Raw genomic sequence first — 17,699 nt, 5'->3', positions numbered from 1 at the left:
AGCTTGGTGATGAGGGGAACCTGGTGATAGATTTGTCAAATCTGGAGGTCCTCACTCTGCTCTTCTCTTCTGAGAATGCTCAGTAAAGTCCTTTTTGTGATTTCAGTTCCACAAATAAAGGCCCAAATTGTAAATCACTGTACATCTGAAGCTTAGATTGTTGCCTCAGAGCAGATAGACAGCTTTCCGAGTTATAGTTTGGGGTGCGATGATTGCATATTATGTCCTTGTGGGAAAAAGTTAGTTCATCAACTCCCATTGACTACAACAGTACTTTACCTCAGTCTAATGTAACTGGGCAAGCGAGGTAATTGACAAATATAGACAGTGTATGACCAGTCGTAGGTATATAAAATGTATTCTATGCAGACAACACTACAGGACTGTTCTTCAGAATGACCAGCAGAGGGCAGACTAGTTACAGACCAAGTGCAACATCTTCATCTATTCCTCTAACCACCACCGACAGTAGACAAGGTTGGTTGTGACTTAAACAATTATATTTTGCATTTATTGACATAAATATATATTTTTTTTGCTTCCCGCATTCTTTCAATTGCATTTGGCCTCCCTTGATTTGTTCAAAATGGTTCAGTTATATGTAGACACTTCTCTTAAATTTAGGACTTTGTAACATAAAGTCTGATTTTAAAAACATTGAAACTTGAACACTAAACATAAAACTTGGAATTCTTGGTGAAATCAAGAGTAATGGCAACTGTTGCTAGATATATTCAGAACTAACTTATCTAACTGGTTTGAGAACAGACATGTGGTCAGTTCAATTAACCCTGAACCCATAAAGAGAGCATCACAGTAAGTTATACTGTATATAACGCAGTCAGCATTACACTAGTGACACTGATCCATCAGCTCTCCAAGTCCCTTCTCTGCTCTTCTGAGCAAGTGTAGTAAAGCTCATTTTAAGCTTTAATTTCCACAAATGAATGCCCCTGTGGTGAATCACTGTACGTGTGTGGCCCAAAGACATACAAAATAGAAGAGATTGTGGGTCTTAGGAGCAGAGGATCATCCTCCTAATTTTAGTTTTGTATGTGATGATTACATATTATATTCTTGTAGATAAAATTAGTTCATCCACTCCCACTGACAACAAACTTTGGCCTCCGTTAATTTGTTCGATTTAGTGCAAGTATATGTAGTTATTTCATTATAATTTGTATTTACGATCACTGAAACCTGGATATTAATCATAAAACTTGGCTATCTAGGTAAGATCCAGAGTGATGGTAACTCTAGCTAGATAAATTCAGAACCAATTCATCTGACTGGTTCACAAATTAACATATTGCTCTATTTATTAACCTTGTTACAATACAGAGAGCATCACAACAAAAAAATCTATAATACAGAGAACATTACAGTAAAAAATCTACAATACAGACAGCAGTTTAATGGTGTCACTAAACCATCAGCTCTCAATGTCCCTTCTCTGCCACTCTAATCAAATTCACTAAAGCTCAATTTAAGCCTTAATTTCCATGACTGAATGCCCCCGTGGTACATTACTGTACATTTGTGGCTCAAATGCATACTGAATAGAGAAAATTGTGGGCCTGAGGAGCATACGGACATCTTCCCAAATTTTGCTTTTGGGCTCCAAGTTTGCATATTATTTTCTCCTACAAAAAACTTTAATTCACTCTCACTGACAACATCATTCTTACTAATTCCTGCAAATATATTTAGCCTTAATTGGTTTGTTCAGATTGTTGTAGGTATATGTAATTATTTCTCTTTAATTCAGAATTTTTTTGTGACATATAGTCTGGTTTTAAGATCACTGAACCCTGAAAAAAAATTGCTTTGGGGCTCCATGATTGCATATTATATTCTTATGAAAATAAATAGTTTATTCGATCTCAATGACAACAACATTACTTTTACTGAGTCTAGTGTTACTCGGACAGGTACTGTATGTTACTGATTGTTTCATATATAAAAACTACAATATCAGCATTGCATGAGAGGTGACAGTTATATAAAATGTATTCTATACAGAAACCACTACAGTACTGTACTCCAGAACCACAAGCAGAGGCCATACTACTAACAGTTCCAGTGCAACATCTTCCACCCCTCTAGCTACCTCCAAAAGTAGACAAGGTTGGTAGTGACCTTCTAGCTGTTTAAAACAATTCATTTTGTATTACTTTATAAAAAAGACAAATATATTTCAAATTCAATTATATGTAGGATTTTTATGTTCTTTCAAATACAAATCAATGGCTTCCATTGATTTGTTGAAATTTGTGCAGTTATATGTAGTTATTTCTATTTAATTCTGGACTGACTTGTTGCATAAAATCTGATTTTAAGATCAATTAAACCTACTATAAACACTAATTGTAAACCTTGCTATCTGGATGACACCAGGGGGTATATTTACTAAAGTTAGGGTTTTTTGTAAGTGGAGTTCTTGACCATATCAACCAATCAGATTCTAGCTGGTATCTTCTAGAAGGTGCCAGATAACTGTCAATTAGAATCTCATTGGTTGCTATGGGCAACAACTCCACTTCTAAAAATCTGCACTTTAGTAAATACAATATACCTCCTAGATCGATGGTAACCTTAGCTACATAAATGCCCAACCAATTTATCTAGCTAGTTCATGACTCAACAAATGGCTGATTTAATTTTTAACCTTGTACCAATACAGAGAGCATCACAGTGACATATCTGCAATACATAAAGTATTTCTGCATCATAACTACAGCTTGGTAGTAAGGGAATCTGGTGATACATTTGTCATCTCTGGAGGTCATTACTCTTCTCTTCTCTTCCCTTCTCTTATGAGAATGCTTAGTAAAGTCCTTTTTGTGATTTCAGTTTCACAACCAAAAGCCCAAATTATAAATCACTGTACATGTGAAGCTTAGGTTGATGCCTCAGAGAAGATAGACAGCTTTCCAAATTATAGTTTGGGGTACAATGATTGCATATTATGTCCTTGTGGGAAAAAATTAGTTAATTTACTCCCACTGACAACAACATTACATTACCTCAGTCTAATGTAACTGGGCAAGGGAGGTTATTGACAAATTCTTACCTAAAGCTACAGTATAGACACTGTATGACCAGTCGTAGGTATATAAAATGTATTCTATTTAAACAGCACGACAGGACTGCACTTCATAATTTCTAGCAGAGGGCAGACTAGTGACAGACCAAGTACAACATCTTCCTCTATTCATCTAACCACCACCTACACTAGACAAGGTTGGTAAAGACATGCCAGTAGCTTACTAATTCCTACATATATCTTTGGCCTTCATTGGATTGGTCGGATTGGTGCAGGTATATGTAATATTTTCTTTAAATCAGAACTGATTTGTGACATAAAGTCTAGTTTGAAGATCACTGAAACCTTAATCATAAAACTTGGCTATGTAGGTGAGATCTAGAATGATGGTAATGCTAGCTAGATAAATTAAGAACCAATTCATCTAACTGGTTCATAAATCGACATGTTGCTCTAATGATTAACGTTGTTCCAATACAGAGAGAATCACTGTATAAAATCTACAATATAGAGAGCATCACAGTAAACAAATGTAAAATATTGACAGAAGTTTAATGGTGACACAGATTCATAGGATCTCCAGTTCCCTTATCTGCTCTTCTGGATAGTTTAGTAAAGCTCAATTTAAGCTTTAATTTCCATAAATGAATGCCCCCGTGGTGCATCAATGTATATGTTTTGGCCCACAGGCATACTGAATTAGAAAGATTGTGGGCCTTAGGAGCAGCAAGACATCTTCCCAAATATTGCTTTGGGGCTCCATGATTGCATATTATGTTCTTATGAAAATAATAGTTTATTCACTCTCACTGACAACAACATTATCTTTATTTAGTCTAGTGTTACTTGGCCAGTACTGTAGGTTATTTATTGTTTCATATACAAAAACTACAAAATCAGCAGTGCATGAGAGGTGACAGTTATATAAAATGTATTCTATGCAGAATTCACTACAGTACCGCACTACATAACCTCCAGCAGAGGGCCGACTACTAATAGATCCAGTGCAACATCTTCCAACCCTGTAAACATCTCCAAAAGTAGATAAGGTTGGTAGTGACCTATTAGCAGCAAAAAACAATTCATTTTGTATTACAACCTTTAGCCTCCATTGATTTGTTGAAATTCGTGCTGGTATGTGTAGTTATTTCTCTTCAATTCAGGACTGACTTGTGGTATAAAGTCTGATTATAAGATCAATTAAACCTACTGTAAACACTAATTGTAAAACTTGGCTATCTCATTGAGTACCGGGGGTATATTTATTTGGAGTTGTTGTCCATATCAACCAATTAGATTATAGTTGTTATCTTCTAGAAGCAATACAGAGAGCATAAGAGTGACATATCTGCGATACATAAAGTATTTCTATGGCATAACTACAGCTTGGTGATGAGGGGAACCTGGTGATACATTTGTCATCTCTGGAGGTCCTCATTCTGCTCTTCTCTTCTGATAATGCTCAGTAAAGTCCTTTTTGTGATTTCAGTTCCACAACTAAGGGCCCAAATTGTAAATCACTGTACATGTGAAGCTTAGATTGATGCCTCAGAGCAGATAGACAGCTTTCCGAGTTATAATTTGGGGTGCGATGATTGCATATTATGTCCTTGTGCGAAAATAATTACTTTATCAGTTCCCATTGACAGCAACATTATTTTACCTCAGTCTAATGTAACTGGGCAAGCGAGGTGATTGACAAATATAGACAGTGTATGATCGGTCGTAGGAGGTTATTGTCAATTTCTTACCTAAAGCTACAGTATGGGAAGTGTATGAATGGTTGTAGTTATATAAAATTTATTCTATGCAGACAACACTGCAGGACTGCACTTCAGAATGACCAGCAGAGGGCAGACTAGTGACAGATCAAGTGCAACATCTTCCTCTATTCCTCTAACCACCACCTATAGTAGACAAGGTTGGTAATGACATTCCAGTAGCTTTAAACATAACATTTTCTGTTCATTTATACATATAAAAATGTTGTTTACCATTCATTTATAAGAATGTTATGTTCTTACTAGGGGTGAGCAGGTTCGGATTTCTGAAATCCGAACCCCCCCGAGCCCCCCCGATCCGAGGCAGATCCGAGTCAGGCTCGACTTTTCCCGCCTGATTCGGATCTGAAATCGAGGCAAAACATCATCATCCCGCCTTTCGGGTCTCGTGGTTTTGGATCCTTTATAAGGTACCCGCGTCGGTGCCATTTTCTCACTCGGCTGTGGACAGTGAAGAGGGAGGGTGGGAGTTAGGGATGGCTGGGCTGTGTAGTGTAGTGTAGTGTAGTGTAGTGTTGTGCTGTGCTGTGCTGCGCTGTGCTCTTGTTGTCCATAGGGGCTGTGTCCACTCCTCCAAAGTCCATAGGGGCTGGCTGTGTTGTGCTGTGCTGCTGTTGTCCATAGGGGCTGTGTCCACTCCTCCAAAGTCCATAGGGGCTGGCTGGACTGTGTTGTGCAGTCAGATGTCCATAGGGGCTGTGTTCACTCCAAAGCCCTGTGCAGAGTCCCAGTCCTAAAGGGGTGCTGTAGTGTTGTCCAGGGGGTGCTCTGTCCATCTGGGGTGCTCCCCCCAAGTGCAAAAAAAAATAAAATATTTTCTGTGTTTGTGAATTGTGTGCGCAAGTAGCCGCACGTGCATCAACAAAGTAGTGCCAAGCGTGCGCCTGTGTCTTAAGTAAAGGGCCGGCTGGCTTGACCGTTAAAGGCTGCTGTAACCCCCAAAGTACACTCCAAACAAAATAATTTTTTTTTTTTCTGTGTTTGTGAATTGTGTGCGCAGTAGCCGCACGTGCATCAGCAATGTAGTGCCAAGCGTGCGCCTATGTCATAAGTAAAGGGCCGGCTGGCTTGTCCGTTAAAGGGTGCTGTAACCCCCAAAGTACACTCCAAACAAAATAAAAAAATATTTTCTGTGTTTGTGAATTGTGTGCGCAGTAGCCGCACGTGCATCAACAAAGTAGTGCCAAGCGTGCGCCTGTGTCCCATAAATAAAGGGCCGGCTGGATTGACCACTAAAGGGTGCTGTAACCCCCAAAGGGCACTCCAAAGAAAATAATTTTTTTTTTCTGTGTTTGAGAATTGTGTGCACTGTGGCTGCACGTGCATCAACAAAGGAGCAGCGCCAAGCGTGCGCCTGTGTCCCATAAGCAAAGGGCCGGCAGGCTCATTTCTTAAAGGGTGGTGTAACCCACAAAGTGCACTAGTCTCCAACAAAAATAAAAAATTATTTTCTGTGTTTGTGTGCGCCTTAGCCGCACGTATATATCAATATAACATAAATGGAGGACCAAACTTTCTCCGATAAAAATAAAATAAGGAAGGATCAAGAACCACTTCCTCCTAGTGCTGAAGCTGCTGCCACTAGTCATTACATAGACGATAACATGCCATCAACATCGTCTGCCAAGGCCGATGCCCAAAGTCATAGTAGAGGGCACATACAATCCCAAATGATAAAGTTCAGGAAAATGACCTTGAAAAAAACATTTAAATCAGCTGAAGAGAAACGTAAACTTGCCAATATGCCATTTATGACACGGAGTGGCAAGGAATGGCTAAGGTCTTTCCCTATGTTCATGACTAGTGGTTCAGCTTCACATGACGATGGAAGCCCTCCTCCCACTAAAAAAATCAAATGAGTTAAGCTGGCAAAAGCATAGCGAAGAACTGTGTGTTCTAAGAAGGTATCACAAATCCCCAAGGAGAGTCCAAGTGTGGTGGTGGTTGCGATGCCTGACCTTCCCAGCACTGGACGGGAAGAGGTGGCTCTTTCCACCATTTGCACGCCCCCTGCAAGTGCTGAAAGGAGCACCCACAGTCCACTTGCTGATATGCAAATTGAAGATGTCACTGTTGAAGTACAACAGGATGAGGATACTGGTGTAGCTTGCGCTGAGGAGGAAGTTGGCGAGGAGGATTCTGATGGTGATGTGGTTTGTTTAAATCAGGCTCTGGGGGAGACAGTTGTCCGTGGGATGAAAAAGCCCATCACGGTCATGCCTGGGCAGAAGACCAAACATTCCACCTCTTTGGTCTGGCAATAGTTCTATCCAAATCCAGACAACAACTGTCTTGCCATATGTACCATATGTAAAGGTGAAATAAGTAGGGGTAGGGACGTTAACCACCTAGGAACATCCTCCCTTATACGGCACCTGCAGCGCATTCATAAAAAGTTACTGTCAAGTTCAGAAACTTTGGCTAAGACCGTAAGCAGTCCAGGGACACCTAAATCCCGTTGTCCTGTTGTATCCAAGGGCCTACAAACCACACCGTCAACTCCCTCCTCGTCAATTTCCTCCTTAGTCAGGATCGGAAGTAGTCCTGCAGGCCATGTCACTGGCATGACTGACTCTCCTATCCGGGATTCCTCCGGAGGATCCTGCATTGCTACACCTCCTGCTGCTGCTGCTGCTGCTGCTGTTGCTGCTGCTGGGAGTCGTTCATCATCCCAGAGAGGAAGTAGGAACACCACTACTTTTACTAAACAATTGACCCTCCAACAGTCCTTAGCGAGGAGGATGAAGTATGACAGCAGTCATCCTGAAGCAGAACGTATAACTGAGGCCTTGACTGCTATGTTGGTGTTAGACGTGCGTCCGGTATCCGCCTTTAGTGCAGTGGGATTTAGACAATTGATGGAGGTAGTGTGTCCCCGGTTCCAAATCCCGTCTAGATTCCACTTCACTAGGCAGGTGATACCGAGACTGTACAGAAACATCAGAAAAAGTGTCCTCAGTGTCCTGAAAAATGCTGTTGTACCCAATGTCCACTTAACCACGGACATGTGGACAAGTGGAACAGGGCAGACTAAGGACTATATGACTGTGACAGCCCACTGGGTAGATGTATCACCTTACACAGCAACAGCAGCAGCATCACCAGTAGCAGCATCTCAGAAACGCCAGCTCGTTCCAAGGCAGGCTACGCTGTGTATCACCGGTTTCAGTAAGAGGCACACCGCCGACAACCTCTTAGAGAAACTGAGGGAAATCATCGCCCAGTGGCTTACCCCACTTAGACTCTCCTGGGGATTTGTGATATCTGACAACGCCACCAATATTTTGCGGGCATTACATCTGGGCAAATTCCAGCACGTCCCATGTTTTGCTCACACAATAAACTCGGTGGTGCAGAATTTTCTGAAAAGCGACAGGGGCATGCAGGAGACGCTTTGGGTGGCCCGAAAAATTTCTGGCCACTTTCGCCATTCAGCAACTGCGTGCCGAAGACTGGAGCGCCAGCAAACACTCTTGAACCTGCCCCGCCATCACCTGAAGCAAGAGATTGTGACGCGGTGGAACTCAACCCTCTATATGCTTCAGAGGATGGAGGAGCAGCAAAAGGCCATACAAGCCTATACATCCACCTATGACATAGGCAAAGGAGAGGGTATGCACCTGACTCAAGTGCAGTGGAGAATGATTTCCGTGTTGTGCAAGGTTCTCCAGCCCTTCGAACTTGCCACACGTGAAGTCAGTTCAGACACTGCCAGCTTGAGTCAGGTCATTCCCCTCAATAGGCTTTTGCAGAAGCAGCTGGAAAAAGTGAAGGAGGAGCTAAGATGGAGCAATTCCGCTCGGCATGTGGGACTTGTGGATGAAGCCCTTCATTCGCTTTGCCAGGATTCCAGGGTGGTCAACCTGTTGAAATCAGACCACTACATTTTGGCCACCGTGCTCGATCCTAGGTTTAAAGCCTATGTGGTGTCTCTCTTTCCGGCCGACAGACGTGTAAAGACCTGCTGGTGAACACACTGTCAGCTGAAGCGGAACGTGACACGTCAACAGCTCCTTCTTCATTTTCTCCCGCAACTGGGGCTGCCAGGAAAAAACTTAGCTATCCTAAGCAACCCACTGGCGGTGATGCAGGGCAGGCAGGCCCAAGTTTGGACATCTGGTCCAGACTGAAGGACCTGGCAACAATTTCTGACATGTCTACTGTCACTACATATGATACTGTCACCATTGACAGAATGGTGGAGGATTACATCGGTGACAGCATCCAAGTAGGCATGTCAGACAGTCCATACCTGTACTGGCAGGAAAAAGAGGCAATTTGGAGGCCCCTGTACAAACTGGCTCTATTTTACCTGAGTTGCCCCCCCTCCAGTGTGTACTCAGAAAGAGTGTCTAGTGCAGCCGGGAACCTTGTCAGCGAAAGGCGTAGGAGGTTGCTTCCACAAAATGTGGAGAAGATGATGTTCATCAAAATGAATTATCAACTCTTCCAGGGAGACCAGCCTCCAGAACGTACAGAGGGACCTGTGGTGGTGGATTCCAGTGGGGACGAGTTAATACTCTGTGAGGATGAGGATGTACACAACACTGAAGAGGGTGAGGAATCGGTGGATGAGGAGCATGAGGACGACATCTTGCCTCCGTAGAGCCAGTTTGTGCAGGGACAGATTAATTGCCAGCTTGTTTTGTGGGGGCCCAAACGAACCAATCATTTCAGCCACAGTCGTGTGGCAGACCCTGGTGCTGAAATGATTGCTTTGTTAAAGTGTGCATGTCCTGTTTATACAACATAAGGGTGGGTGGGAGGGCCCAAGGACAATTCCATCTTGCACCTCTTTTTTTTCTTTGCATTATGTACTGTTTGGGGCCTAGTTTTTCAAACTGCCATGCTGTCTGCCAGTGCAGTGTCACTCCTAGATGGGTCACGTGTTTGTGCCGCCCACTCGTGTCGCTTAGCATAGTCATCCAGCTACCTCGGTGCAACCTTTTGGACATAAAAACACTATTGTGAGGTGTGAGGTGTTCAGAATAGACTGGAAATGAGTGGAAATTAAGGTTATTGAGGTTAATAATAGCATAGGAGCAGAAAAACCCACAAATTCTGTGATTTTAGCTGTTTTTATGCTTTTTTAAAAAAAAAATACAGATCCAAAACACGAAGAAAGATCCAGATCCAAAACCAAAACACAAAACACGAAAAGGGGCCGGTGCACACCCCTAGTTCTTACTAATTCCTGTAAATATCTTTAGCCTTAATTGGATTGTTCAGATTGGTGTAGGTATATGTAATTATTTCTCATTTATTCAGAACTTATTTGTGACATAAAGTCTAGTTTTAAAATCACTGAACCCTGAAAACGAATCATAAAACTTGGTTATTTAGGTGAGATCTAGAGTGTTGATAACGTTAGGTAGATAAATTCAGAACCAATTCATCTAACTGGTTCAAAACTCGTCATGTTGCTCTAATGATTAACAATGATCCAATACAGAGAGAGTAACTTTATAAAATCTACAATACAGAAAGCATCACAGTAAATAAATGTAAAATATAGACAGCAGTTTAATGGTGACACATATTCATAGGATCTCCAGTTCCATTCTCTGCTCTTCTGGGTAAGTTTAGTAAATCTCAATTTAAGTTTTATTTCTATAAAGGAAAGCCCCCATGGGAAAGCAATGTACATGTTTATCCCATTGGTATACTTAATAAACAAGATTGTGGGGATTTGGAGCAGAAAGAAATCTTTTTTTGTGATTTCAGTTCCTCAACTAAAGGCCCAAATTGTAAATCACTGTACATGTGAAGCTTAGATTGATGCCTCAGAGCAGATAGACAGCTTTCCGAGTTATAGTTTGGGGTGCGATGATTGCATATTATGTCATTGTGGAAAAAAGTTAGTTCATCAACTACCATTGACAATAACAGTACTTTATCTCAGGCTAATGTAACTGGGCAAGCGAGGTGATTGACAAATATAGACAGTGTATGAACAGTCATAGGTATATAAAATGCATTCTATGCATACAACACTACAGGACTGCCCTTCAGAATGACCAACCGAGGGCAGACTAGTGACATACCAGGTGCAGCATCTTCATCTATACCTCTAACCACCACCGACAGTAGACAAGGCTGGTAGTGACTTAAACAATTACATTGTGTATTCATTGACATAAATATATATTTCTTGCATCCGACATTCTTTCAATTGCCTTTGGCCTGCTTTGATTTGTTTAAAATGGTTCAGTTATATGTAGACACTTCTCTTAAATTTAAGACTGACTTGTGACATAAAGTCTGATTTTAAAAACACTGAAACTTGAACATTAAACATAAAACTTGGATATATTGGTGAAATCAAGAGTAATGGCAGCTGTTTCTAGATATATTCAGAAACAACTTAATTAACTGGTTCGAGAATAGACATGTGGTCAGTTCTATTAAGTGTAAACAAAAAAGGGAAAGCAGAGATTTGTCTTCCTATATTAGATATACGTTAAAAAAATTCCTATTGGAATAGGTTCCAGCGAAAAAAAAGTAAAAAAATTAAATGAAAGCATGATTGTGAAACTATTTGTAATAAAGATGTGATGATAAAATCAAAAAATAAAACCTTGCGTGTGAATGTATTTCTTATTTATAATGTCATAGATATCCATGCTCTGTTAAACTATTGATGAAGAATAAATGTTCCGTCATCCCCTCTACTTTATATGCATATAGTTCATAGGTAATAGTGTATTCTACTGTGCTATGTGGCAATTAGTTTCAATATAGTTGTAACTAGATGCCAATGTGTGTGTTATTAATGCACTTTAATGTGTTTTTTAAAAACAAATGTTGTGATATTATGCAACAATATTGCTGTTTGCAAAACAGACAGATACTCCAATCCTGGTTGTTATCTGTTTAAATATTATTGAAAATTGAATACACGTATAGCCTATGCCACTATTAAAGCAAATATTATTCTGATACAGCTCCAGTATAGTGTCAGCAATTCTTTGATGTTAAGCTGTATCTTACCTCAAAGTGTATTTCACAGCAGTAAATATTATTTCTATTAATTATACAGTATATCAATATTTTTTATTATTATCAAGAATTTTTCATTATTAATATTAATTTAAGATATAAGGATTTAAAGTTTATATAGACTACATTAAAAATACCCAATATACTAATTATATAATTTAGTGGTAATATATAACGAATGTTATTATATATCATTCTCTCAATTTTTAATAATGGTGTTTCCTTCCTTTCTTTGATTCTTCCCCCCTCTTTTTTTTCCTTTCTACCATCATCTTACTATATTGTATATTCACAAATATGAAGCTAGTGGATCACATAGTATGATCAGGAACCCAGCATATTCCGAGTCCCTTATCTCCCTTCTTTCCCCTTCTCTCCCCTCTTCCTAAATTAATTGTTTTTCCTATATACGTAGTAATGATTTAATGTCGATAGGAACGGTCAAGAGAGTTCAATATTTTAATTCAATTAACCAGTGTATCAGGAAATCAATCTATACTATGAAGGGACTTCTGACTGGAGGACGGGAACACACCCCCATACCGCCATCACATAAACATACGAGTCACATTGGATCCACAATAGACATTTGAGATAATCATAACCTGCTGGAGGTTAGTGACACACCTCCCTCCTCCTGTAAATTCTGAAACAGTATCCTTTATTGGATGAGCCACGGAACTCAGAGTGGTATTATCAGAAAATGTTGGATTGGTCTATGAGACCACATGATCAAGGGACACAATCTCATTGGTCCCCCTGTATGAATATAGTTTGGGGTGGCAGAGGCAATCGTCTTGCCTTGAAGAAGCTATTCAGCGAAATGCACGTCGGCGGTACACCCACCGTGTGTACTCTATGCTCTGATCTATATCAATCTACTGCAGTATCTGTCCAGTTACAGGACACTTTAATAATTGGAGCCGGCATACTTATGCCTCATGAGTTAGTTGTGACTGGCAACACTACAATACGAAATCTGAACAGCCCTACGGCGCTCTCATTTGTTGGCATTAAGCCTAAACACAGTAACAAATTATAACAACAATGAAGCACAATAGATGCTAATTTTGTCAGCTGCCCAGTTAAAGGGTGTTACTGTGTGTGTGTTATGTGTCCAGTTACAGGACATTATTGTGTGTGTGTTATATGTCCAGTTACAGGACAATAATAATCTTCATGTGTGTGAATCTATGTAATTATTATAAACAACTGTGATTGGCAATACTGCCCTATTATTTGCACCTAAAACACGTATACTACAACCTAATTGAAATTATGATGTGATAAATATTTATCCTCAGAATAATTAGGCAAAGCAACTTTATTGCTCTATATAATAGAGCCATTACTACAGCTTAACATCAAAGAATTGCTGACACTATACCTGAGCTGTATCAGAATAATATTTGCTTTAATAGTGGCATATGCATTACGTGTATTCTATTTTCAATAATATTTAAACAGATAACCAGGATTGGAGTATCTGTCTGTTTTGCAAACAGCAATATTGTGGCATAATATCACATTTGTTTTTTAAAAAACACACGCACATTGGCATCTAGTTACAACTATATTGAAACTACAGTAATTGCCACATAAGACAGTGGAATATACTATTACCTATGATCTATATGCATATAAAGTAGAGGGGATGACGGAACATTTCTTCTACTGTGAATAGAGTGCATTCTTCATCAATAGTTTAACAGAGCATGGATATCTATGATATTATAAATAAGAAATAAATTCACACGGCAGGGTTTCTTTTTTGATTTTATTATCACATCTTTATTACAAATAGTTTAACAATTATGCTTTCATTTAATTTTCTTACTTTTATTTCGCTGGAACCTATTCCAATTGGAATTTTTTTAATGTATATCTAATAAAGAATTACATTTTTACAAATTTTCACAAGTGCGCCATATAGGAAGACACATCTCTGTTTTCCCTTTTTTGTGTACACTTCAATATTCCTTTGTCGATTGGAAGCACCCCCGTTCTCAATTTGAATAATATCTATTAAAATAATAAATATGGGGTTAATATGAACATTATTATATGTGTGCAGATGTATGTATCCCTTTGTATCATATGCAGTTGTAGTAACTGATAATCCAGTTTTCCTTGAAATATCTAGCACCATAATAAATTTATCATTAATAAACATTAGAATATAATTGTTGAATCTATACATTATAAAATTATCTGATACATATTAATTAGTTTGCCTACACCCCAAACATGACATCTTTTAGTCTCAGCAGGGATTTAGAGGACAGGCGGGATAAACACAGAAATTATATTGGCTCTCTTTTTAATACCAATACTGATAAACAAGATCTGACATTTAAAGAATGGTCAGATGAGGTGTATACTTTAAAATCTTCACTTATGAAACAAATTAAGACATGGTGAAATAAAACCACTTTTGACAACTATCTGAAGAATGAGTTAATCCCAAGAGGCCTGAGAATCAAATTGTTTCCGATATATCACCTAGTTAATAATGATTTAAAGCATGAATGGGAAACTACACTGACACAATGCTCTAAGACCTTAATAGGGATACTTATTAAACACGATGAAATCATCCTAGACCAGTTGAGTCAAGAAATAACAAAACTTGGGGAGAAATTAAAACCCTATGAGAAATATAAGAAGGAAGTTGAGAAATATGAGTAGGATCTAATAGAGAGGAAACAAAGGAAATTCTAATGGGATCGAGAAAATTACCTTCAAAATAGAGTATATGTGGAAAATACAGAAACAATATAAAAGAAATGCTAACTCTCTTAATTACAGTACATCAGAGATGGACTCCTCGGAGGGGGAAAGTACGAACAGTATGTCCCTCACTAACAACTACAAAAGGGATTTTTTAGGTCAAATCCCCAAAGTAGTGAGAATCAAAATAGGAACAGATGGTGGAAGACAAGGAGGAGCAAGAGGATAAAGGAGAAAAAGAGAAATCCTGGACTGGAGAGAGCAGCCCAGAGAACAGCGGCAATATCGGAAATAATGATAGCCAATGACTCGTTAAGAGTCATCAACTTAACAGAGATGATCCTTGATGATGACCAGATTTCATTATTAAGCAAAGGGCTTTCATTTTCCCCATTCAAAGATTTGATAGGTTTTGATATTGAGAAGGATCTACACCTACTTACCAGGAAAATACTCCTTAAAAAATTCTTCCTTAACCAGAGTCAACAAAAAGACCAATATACAATATCCAACTACAAGGTGACCCACTACAAATAGAAGATCAACCCATATTGGAGATCTTGGAAGACCTAGAGGAGGTTAACAACTCTTTATATCCTAACCCTCAAATACCATTTGACGGTTCCAAATTAAGGAAGAAAATCAACATTCTTTCCTGACAGCAAAATTTGCCAAGCAGCTCAGGAATATCAGGAATTAGTCTCAAAAGATTTAGATCAACTACTTACTCCGAACAAACCATACATGGATAACATTGCTAAAGGAGAAAGAAAAGCACTTGACCAAATCACCAGATGGCAAAATATTTTGATAAAACCTTCAGATAAGGGGGACAACATTGTTCTATGGCCTAAACAGATGCATGTTGAGGAATTAAATAAACAATGATAGAAATTGTTATCAACAACTTATCTTTAATCCAACTTCAAATTTTCTCAAGCAATACACTGGCCTAATTACCACAGCTTTTAACAATGGAATTATTAAGAAATGTGATTTAGAATTTTTAAAAATTGACAAACCAAAAACCTCCACACTATATATTCTCCAAAAAGTTCACAAAAAATGAGCAAGTCCTCCCTGGGAGACCTATAGTATCAGGAGTGGGTAACCTCACAGAGAAGGCAAGCATTTTTGTAGATCAACATCTGCATAATCATGTATTGACACTACCATCCTATGTGAGAGATATGATGGATGTTCTCAATAAACTGCAAGATCTGAATGTAAATTCCTGTGATGTAGAAAGCCTATATACCAGCATAGAGCATGAGAATGGTATTCAAGCATTGAAATATTTCTTGAACGTGTGAGTATCAAATGAAATCAATGAGTTTATTACCACACTACTCAATTTTGTGTTAACCAAAAACTATTTTGTCGGCAATGAATGCCACTACCTCCAGGTTAGAGGGATGGCAATGGGGACAGCATGTGCCCCCACATATGCCAACCTATACCTGGGGTGGTGGAAGAAGGAGAAAGTTTTCCATGAACAACATGATATCTACACTGAGAACATCTTGTTGTACCTTTGTTACATTGATGACATTATGAAACTATGGGAAGGTGATCAAACAAGATTAGAGGAACAACAGTGACCTCAATATGAAATTAACCTACATCATGAGTCAAAAAGAAATTAGCTTTCTAGACCTAAAAATAAAGATCAATGAAGTAGGTGAAATTACCACAGACATGTTCAGAAAAGACACTGCTACAAACAGCATTTTGCATTCAACTAGCTCTCATTTGCCAGCAACCATTCATGCAATTTCCGAAAGGGGAAATGTTGCAGACAAAAAGAAACTGTTCCACCCCAGATTTGTTCAATTCCCAGAAATAACAACTAAGTAAAAGACTGAGAAATCGGGGATATAGCACAAAGCTAATAAAAATAACAATTAAGGAGACTGAGAAAATACCAAGAGAGAGACTGCTGAAACCAAAAATAAAACAGCATATAGAGGAACTGATCAGATTTGTAGGGACTTTCAATGCCCAATGGAGGGAAATCAGGAACATCCTCCAAAAACATTGGTCATTACACCAGACAGATATTGATTTGGCCAAAATCTTACCTAAAACAATCCAAATGAGTTGGAGGAGATCACATAACATAAAAGACAGACTGATGCATAGTCATATGACTTCAGATACGAAGCCATTTTTTAACAAAAAAAGTTCATATAAATGTGGACATTGCAAGGCCTGTAAATACATGATTCCCAAGAAATGTTTTTTTGATAAATATAATAAAAAATGGACCATCCAAAACTACGTTACATGTACACAGTAGGGACGATATACCATCTCTAATGTCACTGCGGAAAGGTATATGTGGTCAAGATATCAAGGCCCCTCAAAGTGAGAATACTAGAACATGTTGGAACAATTCAGAATGCCAATCAAGATATGGCAAACTTCAAACCTCTTACAACAGTAGCCAGACATTTCTACAAGTTCCATGACAGCAATCCCAATGCCTTACAATCATTTGGAATGAAACATGTTCAGTTAGGATTTCGAGGAGGAAATCTTGATGAAGAACTTTTGAAAGAAGAGACTAAACTCATCTTTTTGATAAACAGTATACATCCACAATGCCTAAATGAAAACAACAGTTATGTCCCATTTCTTTAAATAATTAAAGGTCAATTTATGAATCAACATTAACATCCATGTTAATAAATGTATGTGATCTAACCACAAGTTATGAGTACCTGTATAAATACTGATACCTATATTTAGTTTTTTTCTAAACACAAGACCTGGGTATAACCTCTCTAGATTACTGTAATTAGAGGAGAACATGAATCTCCTATGTACATGTGGATTTCTGTGTATACATATATAATAATACATTCCTGAAATATAGATGAATCACCTACCCTTCCGGAATTTGTAAAGTTATTCAATTATCTCATTATAAAATAAACATAACATTCTTAAAAATTAATTAGAGTACAATTGTTAGTAAGAACATCACTTAAAGAGAACCTAATATAGGAAATTACATCAACATAGTTACCAAATGGAAGAATCCGAATAGAGGAACTTATTGAATGACCTGTGGAGGTTAAGAAGATATTAATAAGGAAACACAGTGACATTATATGTTTGTCGCAAAATATATATCGGCA

At 38.6% G+C, this 17,699-nt stretch overlaps 1 protein-coding gene across 1 annotated transcript in view; it reads left to right on the top strand.

Moving 5' to 3' along the window:
• The window catches only part of LOC148442148 (uncharacterized), a 290,790-nt gene that overhangs the window by 104,228 nt on the left and 168,863 nt on the right, over positions 1-17,699 (top strand). The window contains exon 10 of the mRNA XM_088464170.1: positions 2,023-2,127. Coding sequence (XP_088320296.1) covers positions 2,023-2,127 — 105 coding nt within the window. The remainder of the gene's footprint in view (positions 1-2,022; positions 2,128-17,699) is intronic.

Source organism: Taudactylus pleione, unplaced genomic scaffold, assembly GCF_031769625.1.
Source record: "Taudactylus pleione unplaced genomic scaffold, aTauple2 ptg001605l, whole genome shotgun sequence".
Taxonomy (NCBI): Eukaryota; Metazoa; Chordata; class Amphibia; order Anura; family Myobatrachidae; genus Taudactylus; species Taudactylus pleione.
Note: the sequence above shows the minus strand (reverse complement) of the source record. Positions and strands in the feature narration are given on the sequence as shown.